Source organism: Pygoscelis adeliae, unplaced genomic scaffold, assembly GCF_000699105.1.
Source record: "Pygoscelis adeliae isolate BGI_AS28 unplaced genomic scaffold, ASM69910v1 Scaffold160, whole genome shotgun sequence".
In the NCBI taxonomy this organism is placed as follows: domain Eukaryota; kingdom Metazoa; phylum Chordata; class Aves; order Sphenisciformes; family Spheniscidae; genus Pygoscelis; species Pygoscelis adeliae.
In genome coordinates this window covers 2798144-2814539 of record NW_008824035.1, presented here as the reverse complement: position 1 = coordinate 2814539, position 16396 = coordinate 2798144, and the positions used below count along the sequence as shown (strand labels likewise).

The 16396-nt window shown below is 35.1% G+C and overlaps 1 protein-coding gene across 1 annotated transcript in view; it reads left to right on the top strand.

Annotated features, from left to right (window-relative positions):
• Window positions 1-818: 818 nt before the first annotated feature.
• Window positions 819-16396, top strand: part of FAM126B (family with sequence similarity 126, member B) — a 29422-nt gene continuing 13844 nt past the window's right edge. The window contains exons 1-9 of the mRNA XM_009331724.1: window positions 819-1075; window positions 1620-1732; window positions 3261-3336; window positions 4275-4376; window positions 10296-10475; window positions 12493-12573; window positions 13215-13330; window positions 14108-14203; window positions 15941-16057. Of these exons, the coding sequence (XP_009329999.1) occupies window positions 3286-3336; window positions 4275-4376; window positions 10296-10475; window positions 12493-12573; window positions 13215-13330; window positions 14108-14203; window positions 15941-16057 (743 nt within the window). The 5' untranslated portion in view covers window positions 819-1075; window positions 1620-1732; window positions 3261-3285. The remainder of the gene's footprint in view (window positions 1076-1619; window positions 1733-3260; window positions 3337-4274; window positions 4377-10295; window positions 10476-12492; window positions 12574-13214; window positions 13331-14107; window positions 14204-15940; window positions 16058-16396) is intronic.

The window sequence follows — 16396 nt, the reverse complement described above, 5'->3', positions numbered from 1 at the left end:
TGGGCGGGCTTGGTGAGCAGCTGTGTGGGGCTTAGTTGCTGGCTAGGGTTAAACCACAACAGCAAGGAATTGCATTTTTTTTAAAAAACAGTTGATTTTAGAAAATTCATAGAGGACATTGGTTTGTGTATACCATCTTGTGATAAAAGCTTTCGCTTGCAGTGTAGCCTGAAAAGGATGGTACCTCCTGGTAGCCTATCTCTAATTAGCATGGAGGAGGGGAAAAAAAAGGGACCTTTTAGTAATTCAGTAATTTGGAAAAGTAATTAATTGACTAAACAGTATGGAATGGAATACGCCCATTGTTCGTATACTTCAATTTCCTATTAGAGGTCTCCAGATACTGAAATCCTCTAATTTACTTAGAGTGGGCTCATTTGTGCGTTGTTTACCTCATGCTCAGCATGAAGGGATCCTGCAGTGAAAGGTAAACTTTAGTGTAATACATGATTTTTGCAATCACATTGAAATTTTGGCTCTGTAAGGAATATGTATTAAGAACAATGATAGTAAGGCAGAATCTTTAATATATTCCATTTAAGAGGTTTGTGTTCTCCAAAGTCAGGGTATTGATTCAGCTCATATTTTATAAAAGTATTACTCTCTTCTTTCATCTTGCATCTTTCTTGCACTGTTCTTCGTAAGAAATAGCGCTTCAGTTTTCCTTTCTAGTGTGCTTGTAGTACTGTGCACCACTAGTATGTAAGGTTTTTCCACATAGGTGACAAAGTCTTCTTTTTGGACGAAGGCAATTACTCCATTCTTCCCCCTGCTAAAACGCCAAGCCTTTTTTTTTTTTTTTTCCCCCCCCTGTAATGGCAACTTGCTTTGTTATAGAAGGACCCAGATATGCTTTAGTGGATTTGATAAACTTCAATTTGTAATGTCAAAAAATATCTACGTTATTGCTTGCTTTACTTTACTGTATTTCTCCTTATTTTGTGACCGTCAGAGTTTCTTTTCACTTTTCAGAAAACAGGGCAGTACTTGAAGGCTTGACAAATGCATCCCAGGTTGAAAAACTGCTGCATTCCTCCTCCTCTTCCTCCTTTAGAAAATTGACTTCTTTAAAGAGGTAATGTTGAATGTTGCACTTTCTGTAGAAAACTTTTTTTTCCCCAGGCAAAGTGAACTAAAACTCAACTTCTTCTGTAGCATGTCCTGTGGTGTTTTAAATTAACTTATATCCATGTTTCATTCTGATGACTGATGTCTGTTCCCCTCTCTATTGAAAAGGATGTCTTTGGAAACCTTTGTTTGCAGAGATCTATTTTGTTGTGTTGTGTTGTTTTATAGAATTATTTGTCAGCGCTTCTGCTGAAGTAAGTCACCCAAGTGTTACTTGAATTTAAATTAATCTAATGTTATTTCTGAATCTGATATCTTTTAGGATATTTAAACATGCTTTAGAAATCTGAGGCAGTTCCTTACTCACAGGACTTTGTATTCTCTGAATGACTTGCTGCCAAGGGCCATGCTAAATTCTGTATGTAGCCCTGTTCATACAAAGTTGCTAACATTGAACTTACAGTTTCCCAACACAATTTTTGGTACCTTACTTCACTTCATTTTCCGTTTAACAAATACTGATCTGTTCTTAAATACAAATCTTCTTTCAGAAATCAAAACAAGTATGTTCTGAGACCAGAGTAGGTGATTCCAATCATACAGTCTGGCTATTTAAAGGCCATTTATCATAGGACTTCCATGATGTAACCTATATATCAAACCTGTAAGTTTTGGTTGAGCCTAAATAATTTTCAAAACATCTGAAAGAAAACTGTAAAAAAGTAAATAATTAACTTCATGTTTACCTGCCTTTTCCTTATAAAATTTACAATAAATTCTGCAAACAGGAGCACTTACTATTTTCTTGACATTACTTGTATGAAGTTGATGGGCCTAAGTGTTTATGGGATTAAAGATGATTGTAGCAGTCTTCATCTTGTTATCATCTGGTTGTGGAAGTGTTTCTCTCCCCCCCCCCCCCCCCCCATCCCAGGCTAAAAGAACTTCAGAAAAAGTTGGCTGTATTGAAGGAAAAAATATTAATTAAAAAAAAAAAAAGGGGGCTTTGAAGCTGATGGGTATTTGTAGTTTTTAGGAAAAATGTGGTGAAGATATATGACAGCGTGTGACAGCTTTGTTGTGTATAATTGTTATAAAGCAATATCAACTTTAAAAAAAAAAAAAAAGTGACCAAAGTATCTCTTAAAATACAGTGTACCTTCACAGATTTTCTGTTTCTTGTTTCTGTTCAGGCAGCTGTTAACCTGCAGGTCCTGACAAAAATAAACTTTTGATGAAACCTTAACTAAGAATCACTGTCTTCATATGTCTAGTATGGCCTCAAAGAGCTCTTATATTTTACAGTCTCCTCAATTTATCCCTTTTCAGGTCACTATTCATAGGCTTTAGTCTCTAGTATTAGGCTATAGCTTCATTTCACTTCCTGTTGTGGGACCTTAATGACTTGCAGCTATTGCCAATCTGTACTGAGATCACGCAGAAAGACAAAATGACCTTTGTTGCTTAGACCTATTTAAACATCAAGCAAAGGTGTCTAATGATGCTGTGTGTTTTAAACATTCTTGCTATTGCCTTGAGAATTGAATTTATGAATTTAAGATGTTAGAATATGACTGTTGTATATAAAATGGAAAATAATAACAAGTTGTCCTTGCAAGTTTTCTTTTTTTTTTTTTTTTGTTTCTGAGAATTGCAACATACTTGTAGGAGAGCTAAATCTTGCAGTTTGAACGAGAAGCCTCAAAATTCTTTAAGAACAAGCTTTAAGGAGTAAAGTTCTGCTATTAGGATTTCTAATAACTGGTTTTATGAAACTGCTTTACTTCGAGCAGTATCTAGAACTGTCATTACAATGTCTCACATGATTTGTTCCATGATGCTCTTTACTTTGCTCCACTTGTCTTTTCTTTGTACTATATTTGGTAAGAGAGCAAGAATGGGATGATCTGTTTGTCTTAAATAATGTACATTTTGGCCTGAAGCACTGAATCCTCCTTTTTCCTCCTCCCCACATTAATGTGCAGTATTTTTGACTGAAAGTCTGAAGAGAACAGTTTAGTCATTGTTAGAAAATGGGACCAGTTGTCCAAAATGCAATTTTTCCTATTGTTTGATATTATATAATTCTATTGGAAATATGTTAACAGCTTTTCATTGGGGTAGGATTTTACAAAACTAAGTTTTGCTGCTAGAACTCTTATTTAATTTCTTTTTTCCTTTCTCTTCTAAAGATAAGAGAGAAGCAAAAGTAAGAAAATGCTGGGATCAGAACGAGGTGTTGTGGAAGAATGGCTGTCAGAATTCAAGGTGAGCTGAGAAGATGAATGATAGCTGTATCATTGGCTTTATGCCACATAACATAGTGGTTGTTTTTTTTAAATATCCAATAATTAACATTTTAAATATATATTACTTGATCTTTCAACTTTTTATAATGCATAAAGGATGCAAAGGTCTATGTAAACGAGTCAGCTGGTACATAATATGCAATGCATAGTTCTAATAGTTTATTTTTATTGTTTATTATTGTAGAGCAGGAGTTTAAAAAAATATTAAAGAAAAATATTTGGCTGGTTTTTTTTCCTATGGTCTGCATAAAATGAATCGTTTTGTCATGAAGAATCTGAAGTATGTTTAAGCTATTTTGCATGTTGATAGTTATGCTGAGTGAAATACAAGATAATGCATAAACAAGAAAACTGGATTTCATGACTGATATGAAATTAATCTGTTATTTAAATTAAGAATTAGTAATTCCTCACATCATTGATGATACACAATAAATCATTACGTGCTGTTGTTGGAAATTTGTTGAGGAGCCAAGGATGCAAAATCCACGGATGTGGTTGCTTGGTGGGACGCGAGGCTGTCCATGCTCATTGTAGATTATCCACGTTTCTTGAATAATTCATGTTGATTTGATAAAGACTTTGAAAAGTGCCTGTTAAATACAGAGTATCAAGGAAGAGAGTCCTCGAGTCCTTATATCAAGCTGGAGCAAATGATTTTATGAAAGATAAATCTGAAACTGCTTTTGGATTTAACCCGAAAGTTGGTATGTGCCCCCAAATGCTATTCGTATGGAGAAGAACTGATACTGAATGAACTAGGTTACAAATCTGAAAATTTACTGAACTTCAGGAATTTTTCTTGATGTTGGGATGAGACTGAATCCTTTTGTGGAGATCTTTAATACTTGGAAGCATTGATTTATCAGAGGAATGTTTTTTTTTCTTTTTCTTTAGGCATTACCTGAAACACAAATTACCAGCTATGCAGCTACATTGCACCGAAAAAAAACACTGGTACCAGCTCTTTATAAGGTCATTCAAGACCCAAATAATGAGGTAGGAGACTTTAAAAAATATTTTTGTTCACATTCTTATATCTTCCACCTCTACAACTAAAACTAGAGTAATTGAGAAGTGGAGATGGATAGGAAGATTCTTCGATTCTTTTTTCTAATGTAGTCTAACATGGATATCATCCCGCTTTTTACTCTCTTGTTTTTTGACAGTTACTTTAAATTACTTAACTGACAGTTGCTTACCTTTCTGGTAAGACACAAACTTCATCTGCTCCCAAAAATACAGTTTATGCTGTTTGCTAGATTTTACTTGCCACAGCTGACTGTTACACTTGATTTGCCATGAGTTTGTTGTTGGTTTTTTTCCCCCCATAAACCACCTTTCAGTCATAACAGAGACAAAGTAGGGCTTACATTGAAGCTCAGTAAGACCAATGTGCTTCTCGCCTTGTGGCTTATTAGGGGGGAAGATGGAGTCAGTTTATTAAATCCTATTAAAATAACCAGATCTTCTTTTGCTTATAGTAGTATCATGTTTGTGTAATTTGGTTTACACTGCTGTAAACAAGAGCAGAAGCAGGGCCCCAAAATATAAATATACACAATGAAAACTTAGCTTACCCTTGTACATAATTCATTTTGCAAATGACGTTAAACTGAGCTTTCTGTTCCATTGGTTTCTGCTATGAGTATTTCTGGGAAAGCGTGTGAAATACAACTTCTGAATAAATTGTGCAAGCGTACCATTCTCTACTGTGTAAACTACTTCAGATAAAATGCTTCAAAATATTTGATTTATCATCTGTGATCTCTTGTATATTTAAAAATTAAATGGCAAGTGTACACAGCAAGGAAGTTCTTTATTTTCCTAAGCACAGCTCAGCTGCTTTTGGAAGCTGAATGCTTGTTTGAGCTTAAAGGAGATTGCATAATGCTCATGTAATAAAAAAAAATAAAAATAAAAATGCTTCATAGCTGTCAACTTCATTTCAGTATTACAAATAACTTGCATAGTGACCTCTTTCTTTGTATTGAAGCTACCATTACTCACGTTCTCTCCAACCTGAAGCCACCATTGCTGCTGTTGTCTTTTAGTATGTATGTATTTGTGTGTGTGTATACTGAAAATGTAAAAGCTTTCCTTTCCTTTAAGAATAAGCATTTGATTTTTTTTTTTTTTTTAATGATGCAAAGAACCAGATTTGCAAAAAGAGTATCTTCTTAAGGGTGTGACAATGATCTTACATTATTGCACACTGATGCTTGTCAAATACTACTCTTTGGAACTGCTGTTGCTGTTTGGGCCTGATTATGATATTAGGTATAAGATAAGCAATCGCAGACTCAAAGATGACAAACTTCAGGTTCTGCTTGTTAAGGCAGTATGTATTTCCTTGTTGCATTTCTTCCAAACTTATTTGTGTGTAAGGAGTATAACCATAGTAAATTCATTACTTTGCATAATTCTGTGATATTCTTTGGCTCTAAGTGAGGGGATTTTAAAATATGCTTTATAGGGCATTATTTGTTAGAAGAACAACTGATTGCTTATGAAGATAAAGCTTATGTGGTAGACTATCATAAAAATGTCCAACTTAATCATAAAGTTGACCAATTTTTAAAACTTCCTGGAAGGGGCAAACTGTTTAGGGCAAACATGAATTTTTCTAGAATCACATAATTCTATCTTGATAAGACTAGGATTATTAATGTAACATGAAATCAGCATGTTTAGGAACCAAAACAAACAACCAAGGTGTTTCTCTTTTGTGGCAGCTGTCTACCAGTTTGAGAGCTATCAAATGAAGGCATACTTGCATACTGTCAAGTTACATGCAATTGTTACCATTTACCTTTTAGGAAATTCCCTGACTTTTTTTAATATGGAGAAGATAATGACTGGAACAGAAAGTTACATAAAGAGTAGAGAGTGATCTTGCTCATAAACAGCTTATTTAACTGAATAATGTATTAATTTTTGCATAATATTTTAATTCTAAATTAAAGTGCTTTTGAAGTACTTTTTTTAGATTGTTTTATAATTTTTGGAGTTAGTTTATAGTTGTAGACATAAATGCTCTATGGATTTTATGGAAGTTAATGCAGTACTGAAATTTAAACATTGAATATTCATGTGGAACTATTTACGTTTAACTTGGAAATCTCAGCCCTGAAACAAAATGAGATCACCTCTGCAATGCCAAGCACTTCCCAGACCCAGTACTCTTCAGATAATACTCTTCAAATAATAACTAATTTCACCCATTATGTTATAGTTAAGCCTAAAATGAGTGCATTATTTTCTACCACGATTGAATTCTTCAAAAAGGCAAGCATTTCCAATCTTTGTCATGCACTTTACAATATATTATATTTAACTTAAAGGTATGGCTCTTAAGATCTGGCAAACTTATAAAATAAGCCAAACTAAAGCTATTCATCAGCTTCCTTAAAACATGACTAGTCTGCATCTCTGTGAGGTGTAAAAATGAAGTCTGCAAATTATATCATTGTTACTTACTATATTTAAGCCAGTAAAAATTTCATTTGTAATTGTTTGTTATGCTAATTGCTGTTTATGCTAATAGGAAAGCTCTTCTAATATAAGTTTTTAGTTTGTCGGAAAAGAGATACGGTTATAAGAGACTTTTTACTTTGGATTTTTTGGCTGACTGCTGTGCTACTCAGTTTCCTTTGACTTCGGACTGAAAGATCTTTTGGAATTAAAAAAGTGGGTGCCAGTTCATGTATACACCCACTACTGGTAACAAAAGCTCCATTTCCTCTGTTTATCCAGTGTCTTCTCAATATTTACATTCAGAGAATTAATTGGAAGAGGCTGGTTCTCTGAAAAGCCAGATAACTAGGATGCAAGGAAAACATTTGTTCTTTTTTACAGTGTCAAGTTTTGTGTTTCCAGGTGGGAGACGATCATACTATACTTCGATAGGAAAAACTTGGGTGTTAGCGCCTTTGAAAATATTTGTGTTGTAGCATCTTTGTGATGCCAGCTTTTTCTTGTGGACTTAAAGCTCTGAACACACCAAAAGTGCTATAGTAGTTGCTACAAAGAACTTTCAGGTTTTCACCTAAGTAATTCACAGTTGTTAAACCTTTTGCGCAACTAATATGACAACTACTAGAAATGAGGAGTATTTACATGCTTGCAGCACCAGTGACTGGGTGTTGCTTGTATCTTTCTAGGGAGCATGGTTTCACTTAAAAGACTAATTCTATAAAATTTTCATTTGAAAGAAAGTAGAATAAACTCAGTAACTGCTCTGGTTGAGTCTCATCTGACTTTAGGTAAAGTAAATTATTCTTTTCCACTGTTTTTAATGGGACTTGGGTTAGACTGGCTAATTTCAAATAGGAAACAGCTTTGGGCTGCTGTCATGTCTAATCTAATAGAAGTACTATTTATAGCAATGCTGCTGTATATATCTGGTTTCTGATAATATTTGTTTAGCTTTTCTTGCACCTGTTATCTCCTTGCAGATATGCTTGTATTTATTGTTTCCAGAGATTTCTTCTTTTTCTTCTTTATGCTAGCTTCTTGCTCATATTTTCTTTTAAAGAAAACCTACAAATTTATTCAGTGATCTCTGAATTATTTATTAACCACTTTTTTTTTATTTGAACATCTGAAATGTGCTAGGCCTTTCATAAAACAATAATACAGTTCTGTCTCTGAGGATTTGAACATTTACTGTAACAGATGGTTTTAATAATTAGTATCACTTTTAGATAGGAGTTTCTACTAAGTAAATATCAAGAAAGAATATACTTATGAATCTTTTGAACATAAAGTGCTATATATGTATGAAATACTGGAATAAATATATTAGGTAAAATAGTATATGCTCAACTTGACAGAGAAAGCCCTAGCATTGTTTTATTAAAATGATTGCAATAGAAGCTTTATGGGCTTCTAATTTCATTTAGATCCCAAAACAAAAATTAAGTGTTGAGGTATTTTACCTATATGGCTTGTAAAAATCTGTGTGCTCCAAATTACTGGACTTCTCTCATTCTGTATCAATGTTGTCAGTGTCAGCTTTCTTCCCTCCCTCTCTTGTGGAGTCTCTCTCTGCTTCTGTTGTAAAAAGAGCCTTTTAGCTTAGAGTAACTAGGCTGTCAATCAGAAGCCTTGTTACACAAGGTATTTATACCAGAGCCTTGTATAAAAGAGATTTGTCTGATAGCAAGGTTTTATTTTACGTAGATGTCATGTTATGGCTTACGTAATCAGTGGTTTAAAAATTTTATGCTTCATTGACCAAAATACTGTGTGTTAGAAATGAAAGAAATGTGTTCACCCTTTCTTGGGTGATGCTCTCTTAAGGCAGCTATCTGGATAGAAAATTCTGTCGAATTTATGTTTTGTGTTTGTGATATACTAGAGTAAAATATCTAAGTCTAAATACGTGTATGTGAAGTTGTACAGTCATGCAGGTTTATGCCATTGCACATTTATCAAACATTCAAACGAATCACTTGTAGAAATCTCTGTCCCTCTGCTGATAGCAAGGGACTTCTTCAAAGTTTTTTAAGAGGATGGATGGTTCACAACAAACCACAGAAGTACATCTTCATACAGCATAGTAAAAGAGTGACAGTGAATTCTACAGGAAATTCTGGGTACTAAGATGTTTATGGATGAATAAACAAATTAATGAAAGAAGAATGCATCAAGGTCTATGAAACATACTGCTAATGCTCTGAAAATCCTAAGGTGCATATCTCTGGGAGCGAGAGTGTGTACTGGAAGAGGAGTCATATGTACCATCTCTGATCTGCTTTGCACTGGGTATTTCCTATTTATGCCTTTTTGTCTCACCAGTACAGCTGCTATTGTGTTGGTCAAATGTAGGGGTTTTATTGCTCTAAAAAATGATACGTATAATTTAATGTTTAAAGTTTAATATTATTGTGTATGTATATGAGAGCTGTATAAAGCATGTACGGTTAGAAACAAAACTTATTTGAGATTCTGGCCTCTGTTTTCTGACTCTGTAACTCTTCTATATGAATATAGATGCTTTAGGTTACATGGATGGCTCTATCTTTTTGGACGTTGAATCCCATGAGTATTTTCCTTAGGTCAGATCATCCCATTTCTTAGAATGTAATACTAGATACTGGTCACAGACCTTATCAAAATTCCTCTCTGAATTTTTTTTTTCAGTAGTTTTTGACTTTGGTATTAGTCGTGGGAAAGGGGGTGACAATTTGATGTGGTTCTTTTTTTTTTTTTTTCCTTTTTCCTTTTTTTTTTCCCCTGTTCATGGGGATGCATCTTAACTGTTGGTTTGGCATTGTAGACTCTTAAAATGGCAGTGTTTTTCTCGTGCTTATATCACACTGACTTGACAAAGGCCTTGTTTGATTCTTGTACTGAAACCCGAAGGGCAGCTCAAGATGGAAAAATCAGTTTGCATTGTAATGAACAAATGCACGCTTGTTGCATTTGAGACTAAAAAGCTGTAGGTAAGAAATTAATTCATATTTCTGTCAATAGACTTGTCATTAGCAGCTGTCGTTAGCAGCTAATCTTTAATCTTTGTACTTTTATAAACCTTGCAGCTGCACCATTAAAGTTTTATGGTGCACATAGTTCAAGCCACATGTCTGTCACATGCCTTAAATTAGTACCTATATGCAAAATAAATCTCATACTGACAGCCCTAGAGAATAATGTTCTCAGAGTACAAGATGGTAGTGGCTGCAGTAAGGCCACATTTTGCAATACTGCATACCAGTGCCCCTCAGGTCTGTCCTTATAGATCTCCTTAAAAGGAATGCAAGTACCATTTTGGTTCATTTATTCCTTGCCATCAAGGAATGTCATTTTTACTGGCTGCAGTGGCTATATGATATAGCCCCTATATTTGCTATTTCGTTCTCCCTTATTAGAGAAGCCTAACTGTAATTCATTAGCCTTTTTGCCTTTCCACAGCTCCTGGAGCCTGTTTGCCACCAGCTCTTTGAACTTTATCGTAGTTCTGAAGTTCGGCTCAAGAGATTCACATTGCAATTTTTGCCAGAGTTGATCTGGGTATATCTGCGTCTTACTGCCAGCAGGGATAGGCAGAGTAATGGTTGCATTGAAGCATTGCTGCTTGGCATTTACAACTTGGTAAGTGACATGAGCGGGAATGGCTGAGGAAAGCTTTGATCTGAGGTTTTGCATCATTGACCACTAGGAGTAAAGTAAATTATTGGAACAACATATTTAAAATTATAATATGCTTACATGAAAGCGTATTTAATCTGGAGAAAAGCATAACGTAATGAAGGTTTAGTAAGAATGTGTTTGCAAAAATATTTTTAATAGGAATCTTTTTGGGACAAACATTTTAACTAAAAAGGATCATTTCGTAGGCTTTCTTGAACTGTTATATACTTGCATTTGTAAGGAAATTAAGTAGCCCTCCTTAATGTTGAAAAATACAACTTTCTGTGGAGATGATGGTCAGGCCAATGTGCTTGGTCAATCTTCATGTGTCACTTCCTCTCACCTCCCTGCTTACTCTGAATATGTCTTTTTAAGGGTAATTTGAAGCTGAAACCACTCTGCATGCTAGCACTTAGATACATGCATGTGTATATTTGAGGCAGATAGTTGTCTTGAGTGGAACTGTGATTTTAAGAATAAGTAAAAGTAACTGGAGATGATTAAGTTTGGCTGTTGGATGTATAAGTAAGTTTTTTTTATAGCCTTACCTTAGCTAGGAAATGTTTACTCTTGTAACGTTATGAGGCTGTTTGATAAATTTAGCAATACTGCCAAGATGGGCATTCTCTAATGGAAATTTCTGTTTTATAGGACTTTAAAACATGTCATACTGAAACATTGCCCTTCTCTCTTACTATCATAGTAAACTCCTCCTTTAAATTGTGTATTATGTTTCTACATGATGAGACACAGAACAGTCAAATTGCGATTCTTAATACAATTTTTTTTGTTATGTGTCTGTAGATCAGCTCTAACAACTGGAAGATCCATTTATTTTAGATTTATTCTGATAGAAAAAATATTGGAAACTGCGTGCTGATTTTTGGTACTGTTTGCTGGGTTGAAGTAGCATGTTGATCTTTGTCGACTGTTTTCTCATAAAGGTCCTTTTGCAGTTCCTTTGAAAGTCATGTTGATGATTCATATTTTTTAAGGACAGTAATTTCTTCATTCTGTCCAGATTCAGGAAGCAAGAGGCCTCAAAATGGACAGCGGCTCCCACTATTTTTTTTTTCTTTGGTTAAGTTGTTGATATTTTTCTGCACATATACCGAGACTGAAGGAGTGAAGTTATTTTCTCAATTCTTAGGAAGTGGAAGAGAAGGACAAATCTTTTGCATTCTGCTAAATTCTATCAACTGTCCTCCCATTGTGATCCTTAAAGCCTACTGCAAGTACTGTGCTACCTTGGACTAAGTTTTCACATAAACTGGAATGACTAGAGCTCATTGTTTGGAAATTTGCTGTACAAAGTGAAAACGCAGGATTTTAGACTCCTTTTTGGTATAGTCTTCTGTAATTACTCTTAGTATATTTGCTTTAAAAACTGCTGGGTTTGCTTACGTAGTAGCCTAGCAACTATAAAATCTGACCAGTTTGAAAGCCTTTTGAGAAAACATTCTGTGTATTTCTTACTGATAGAATGCCTGAAGAAACTTTGCCAGTCCCTTTGATTTCACCTTTTCTCTGTGGTGCATTTATTATGAAGTACTGCCCATTGTCAGCAAGTGACTCATCAGCCCTCATGTGTCTGTATCTTTTGGGCTTAAATTTTAGCCTTGCTCCACTATGCAATTCTATTATAAATAAATGTTACAGCGTAAAGGTGGGCTAGAAAAGCTTTTTGTTCTTTTTTGGTTTTGATGAAGTCACACTGATCAAGGAGCCAATGCTGGTTTTTTAAGTGTTGCAGACTGATTCTGCAGAACAGTCTGTGATAGAGGTCTTTCCCACTTTTTAAATATGTATGTAAATTTGCTGGTATTCTGCAAACGCACAGAGACCTTAGGGTGTTAACAGTCTTATCAGCTCAGGACATCTAACTTCTTATTTGTTAAATGCCTTCTAAGATTTTAAAATGATTCCAAGTCCTATCTCCTTACTTCTGTTTGGGTTTTGGTTTTGTTTTTTAATGCAGGAAATTGCTGACAAAGATGGAAACAACAAAGTTTTATCTTTCACCATCCCTTCATTATCGAAACCCTCAATATATCATGAGGTAAGAAAGCTGCTGTGGTAAATTAGAATTGGATCTATTAGAGGAATGAAAACTGGATCCATTAGATGCAACAGGCCATTTTAGATGCATCTTGTAGCAGTAAGTTTTCAATGTCAGTACCTTGCAATTAGTGTAATCGAATTCAGTAGCATTAGTAGAAGAAAAGGAATGTAGATGTTGAAAAATCTTTGCTGATAGTGCCCATTTTGAACAGAGGTTAGTTGTGTTGTAGTTGCAACTGTGGTTTTTTTGCCTCTTAAGTGTTGGTATAAAATGAGTCTTCCTTCTTCTAACTCCTCCTTAATACAGTTTGAACTTGGAATCTTTTTCTTTCTCCACTGTTACTGTACAAAAGGTCTATGCAATTAGGATAAACTTACTATAAATGGATATGTAAGAATCAAAGTTGAAAATTGCTCTCACCTGCTCTATTGCTTGTAAGCATGGAAACTTTGTAATAATGAAATTAGGTAATGTTTTTAGATTTACTGTATTCTGGAATAATCTTCATTTTTACAGATCCCAGGACAAGTGTGTCTTTTGGCTTGGGTGGTTAGGAGTTTTAATGCTTTCAGGGACCTTTTACTTATGGCTTTATTTCTCCCCCCTCCTTCCTTTCTCCTCCCACCACCTACTTCTAGCCCTCTACTATTGGATCCATGGCTTTAACTGAAGGAGCTCTATGTCAGCATGATCTCATCAGGGTAGTTTACAGTGATCTTCATCCTCAAAGAGAAACCTTCACAGCACAGAACCGGTAGGTGGCTGTATTCTAACATTAGAGGTGCTTCACTAGGCAGACAACAAGTCCTTAAACATTAAGACCAAATATACTATGTGTTCAGTCCTTTCTCAACATTAAGTGCTTGGAAATAAATCTAGAGAACAGTCTTGGTAATCTTGAGGTATAGTATTTTTGTTGTTAGTTCCAACTTCGTATGTTCCTCTACTAGTTAATTTAGAAGAGAGTAACTTCTCTGTCATTTCTGTGTCAATCAGGAATATCTTTGGGTTTATGTCTGTCAACTCAAATTTTCCTGGAAGTGTGACAAAATTCAGCTTTGGCTCGGAGGCTGTGACTGCTTTTTCCACAGGAAAAGAGGAATGGAGCTGAGTGGATAGACAGAACTAGGGATGAGAGAAATTGCCCTGCTGTTATAGTGACTGCCAGCTTTACCTGTGTCTAAAGCCAGCTCTGGGAAAACTGATAAAATGATTTTGAATGCATTGCAGACTTGTCCATTTCTATACCTTTGTCTGAATATTATGCCATATGCCATTTCCTCCATAGTTCCTGCATATGCTAATGTTTTTCAGTAATAATAGTTTTAAGTGTTTAATACTGAACCTTTAATAACCTGTTTCAAGTTAGTGAATTATAATGAAAGAGGATTTCAGGATTTGTGTGTTTACTTCTGACACTTTTTTCCTGTGGGAATTTTTTGAGACTGAGTTGTAGAATTCTTGTGTTAAATTCTGATGAAATATTAAGAATTTAAACTATGCAAGGTTTTGCTCTTGTCTCTTTTTTCAGGTTTGAGGTGCTGAGCTTTCTTATGCTGTGCTACAATTCTGCTATTGTCTATATGCCTGCCTCTTCTTACCAATCACTTTGTAGGATGGGTTCCAGGTGAGACACTTGCCTTTGAAATAGTCTTGCAGGGTGCATCTAGACTTCTAAATATTCATCCAGCAAAAAAAAAAATTAATTTACTTGTTGTGTTTAATAACTTAAAATATGTAACTTTTGGTCAGTCCTGCAACTTAATTGGAAATTTGAAGCTGTGCTTGCATACAGATAAAACACGTGCATTATCTTACTACTGCATGGGCTTTCATTCTAGTTATGTAACTTTCTGTTATTTGGAAAGGAAAAAAGGCAATTTGGGGGGAAAAATGAGTTGAAGCTACTCAGACTGATTTGCATTTTTTGGATTTACATATCTTTCAGACATTTTTCAGTATGGTCACCTTAAAAATCCTGTGAGGAATATCACCAGTTTCCTCTACTTCCAAATATTAATGTCTTGCTTCTGAGGATGGTTTATATGAAGTACTTGCACGATGTTCTGGGTTTTAGTGGTTTATTTGGGTTTTTCTTTGGTTTGGTGTTTTTGGTTTGGTGGTTTTTTTTTTTTTTTCTTATTTCCTTCCTTTCTTTTTTCCCTGATAATAACATTCCACTTTCTGGAGAATTCACTACTGTGATTTCTCAAACTCTTATACATGCCTTTTATATAACCTTCTACTTGAATGGTCTTAGAAGTATCTGTTTGGCAAAGATCCCTGCTTTTTGTTCTGAAAAATCGCGAAGTATAGCTGATATTCCCATATGCCTGTATTTACCAGTATTTTTGTCTAAAATGAGATAAATTCTCTCTCCTGCTACCCCAAAACAGAGGAGCCTCTTTAAATGTTTTTTGATTTAGCTTGTTTGCTTCAGCACAATACTACCATGAAAGAAAAGCATTACATGCAATTCAGTTATGTAGCAAAGAAGGATCAGACTAGCTTCCAACAACATACATTCTGTAGTAACACACACATGCAGTTAAGATTATAGCCTGTTTTCTTTCCCGTGATTTCTGATGGGAATGGGTTAATTCTTGGTATGCTTCCATCATCTTCACTTGAGTTGTGGCTATGCAAAATTTGCCAAATATGTTGAATTTTCCTGCATTTGAAAATTAGATCCGTTCTTGGGGTAGAGAAGAGGGACAACATTTATAGGTTTGGGATTTTTTTTTGTTGTTTTTGAAACAGTGCAGCAGTTATATATTAGAGGCCATGTGTTGCTTCCATGATGAAGATTCAGATATTAAAGTTATGAATAAATTATTCTGTTTTTTTACAGAGACTCAGTGCTATGCAGTATATGGGAAGGCAGGCCCCTTTTCAAGGGTCAGAAGTATTTTTTTAGATGGCAGCTGAGAACAATTGTCAAGAATACAGTATCTGTGTTATCCAACTTTAGGTAAAAGGTGATTGCGTGCTGTCATCATACATTAGATGGGAGATGACATAGACGAAGTTGGTTTCAGTTACTGAATTTTGGGGAGAGTCTCCTACTTGGTGGCTGGCAGTAGAGAACATCTTGCCACCCTCATTCTTTAGAAGCTGGTTATGATTTGAAGAAAACAGATGGAGTTAATGGCTATATGGGAATAACACTGGATTATCAGCAAGCCACATCTCAAGGCACTGTTATAAAACAGCTTTAATGGTTTGGAGAACAACATAAGAATGTTCTGTTGTGTACTTATATTTTGAAAAATAAATTTTGAAAATAAACGAAAATCCTTGTGATGTAAAGACATTTGTAGTCCTTGTGGAGTTAACGTTTTGTTACAATGGTGTGTTTTTTCAGGCTGTGTGTGAGTGGATTTCCACGGCAGCATGAGAAACGCTGGAAAGAACACTGTGGCAGAGTGGTGTTAGACCCTGACTTCATGGTGCAGCTGCTCACAGGTGTCTATTACGCCATGTGAGTGGATGGTTTTTTTGTATAAAGAGAAATGTCTGGTTTTACGTGAATTAAAATATAAATGCTAGTTGTTTCATGATGGAAAAAAATAGTTAAACTCATAACACAAGTTTATAACTCAGTGTATTTCCTAATACTTGCTCGCTCAGCCATAATAATTTGAAAATACCTTTGTCAGCATTGAATTAGGTGATGAAGGGCCAGCAGTAGGTGCTGAAGAGAGTTAGGCTTCTGGCTTCATCTTTTCCCAAGTTTCTACTGCCACCAGATAACTTCTGTTCACAAGCATAATGAGCTTGGATGCCAAGATAACCTGGTGAAATGCAGACCTCTTGAATG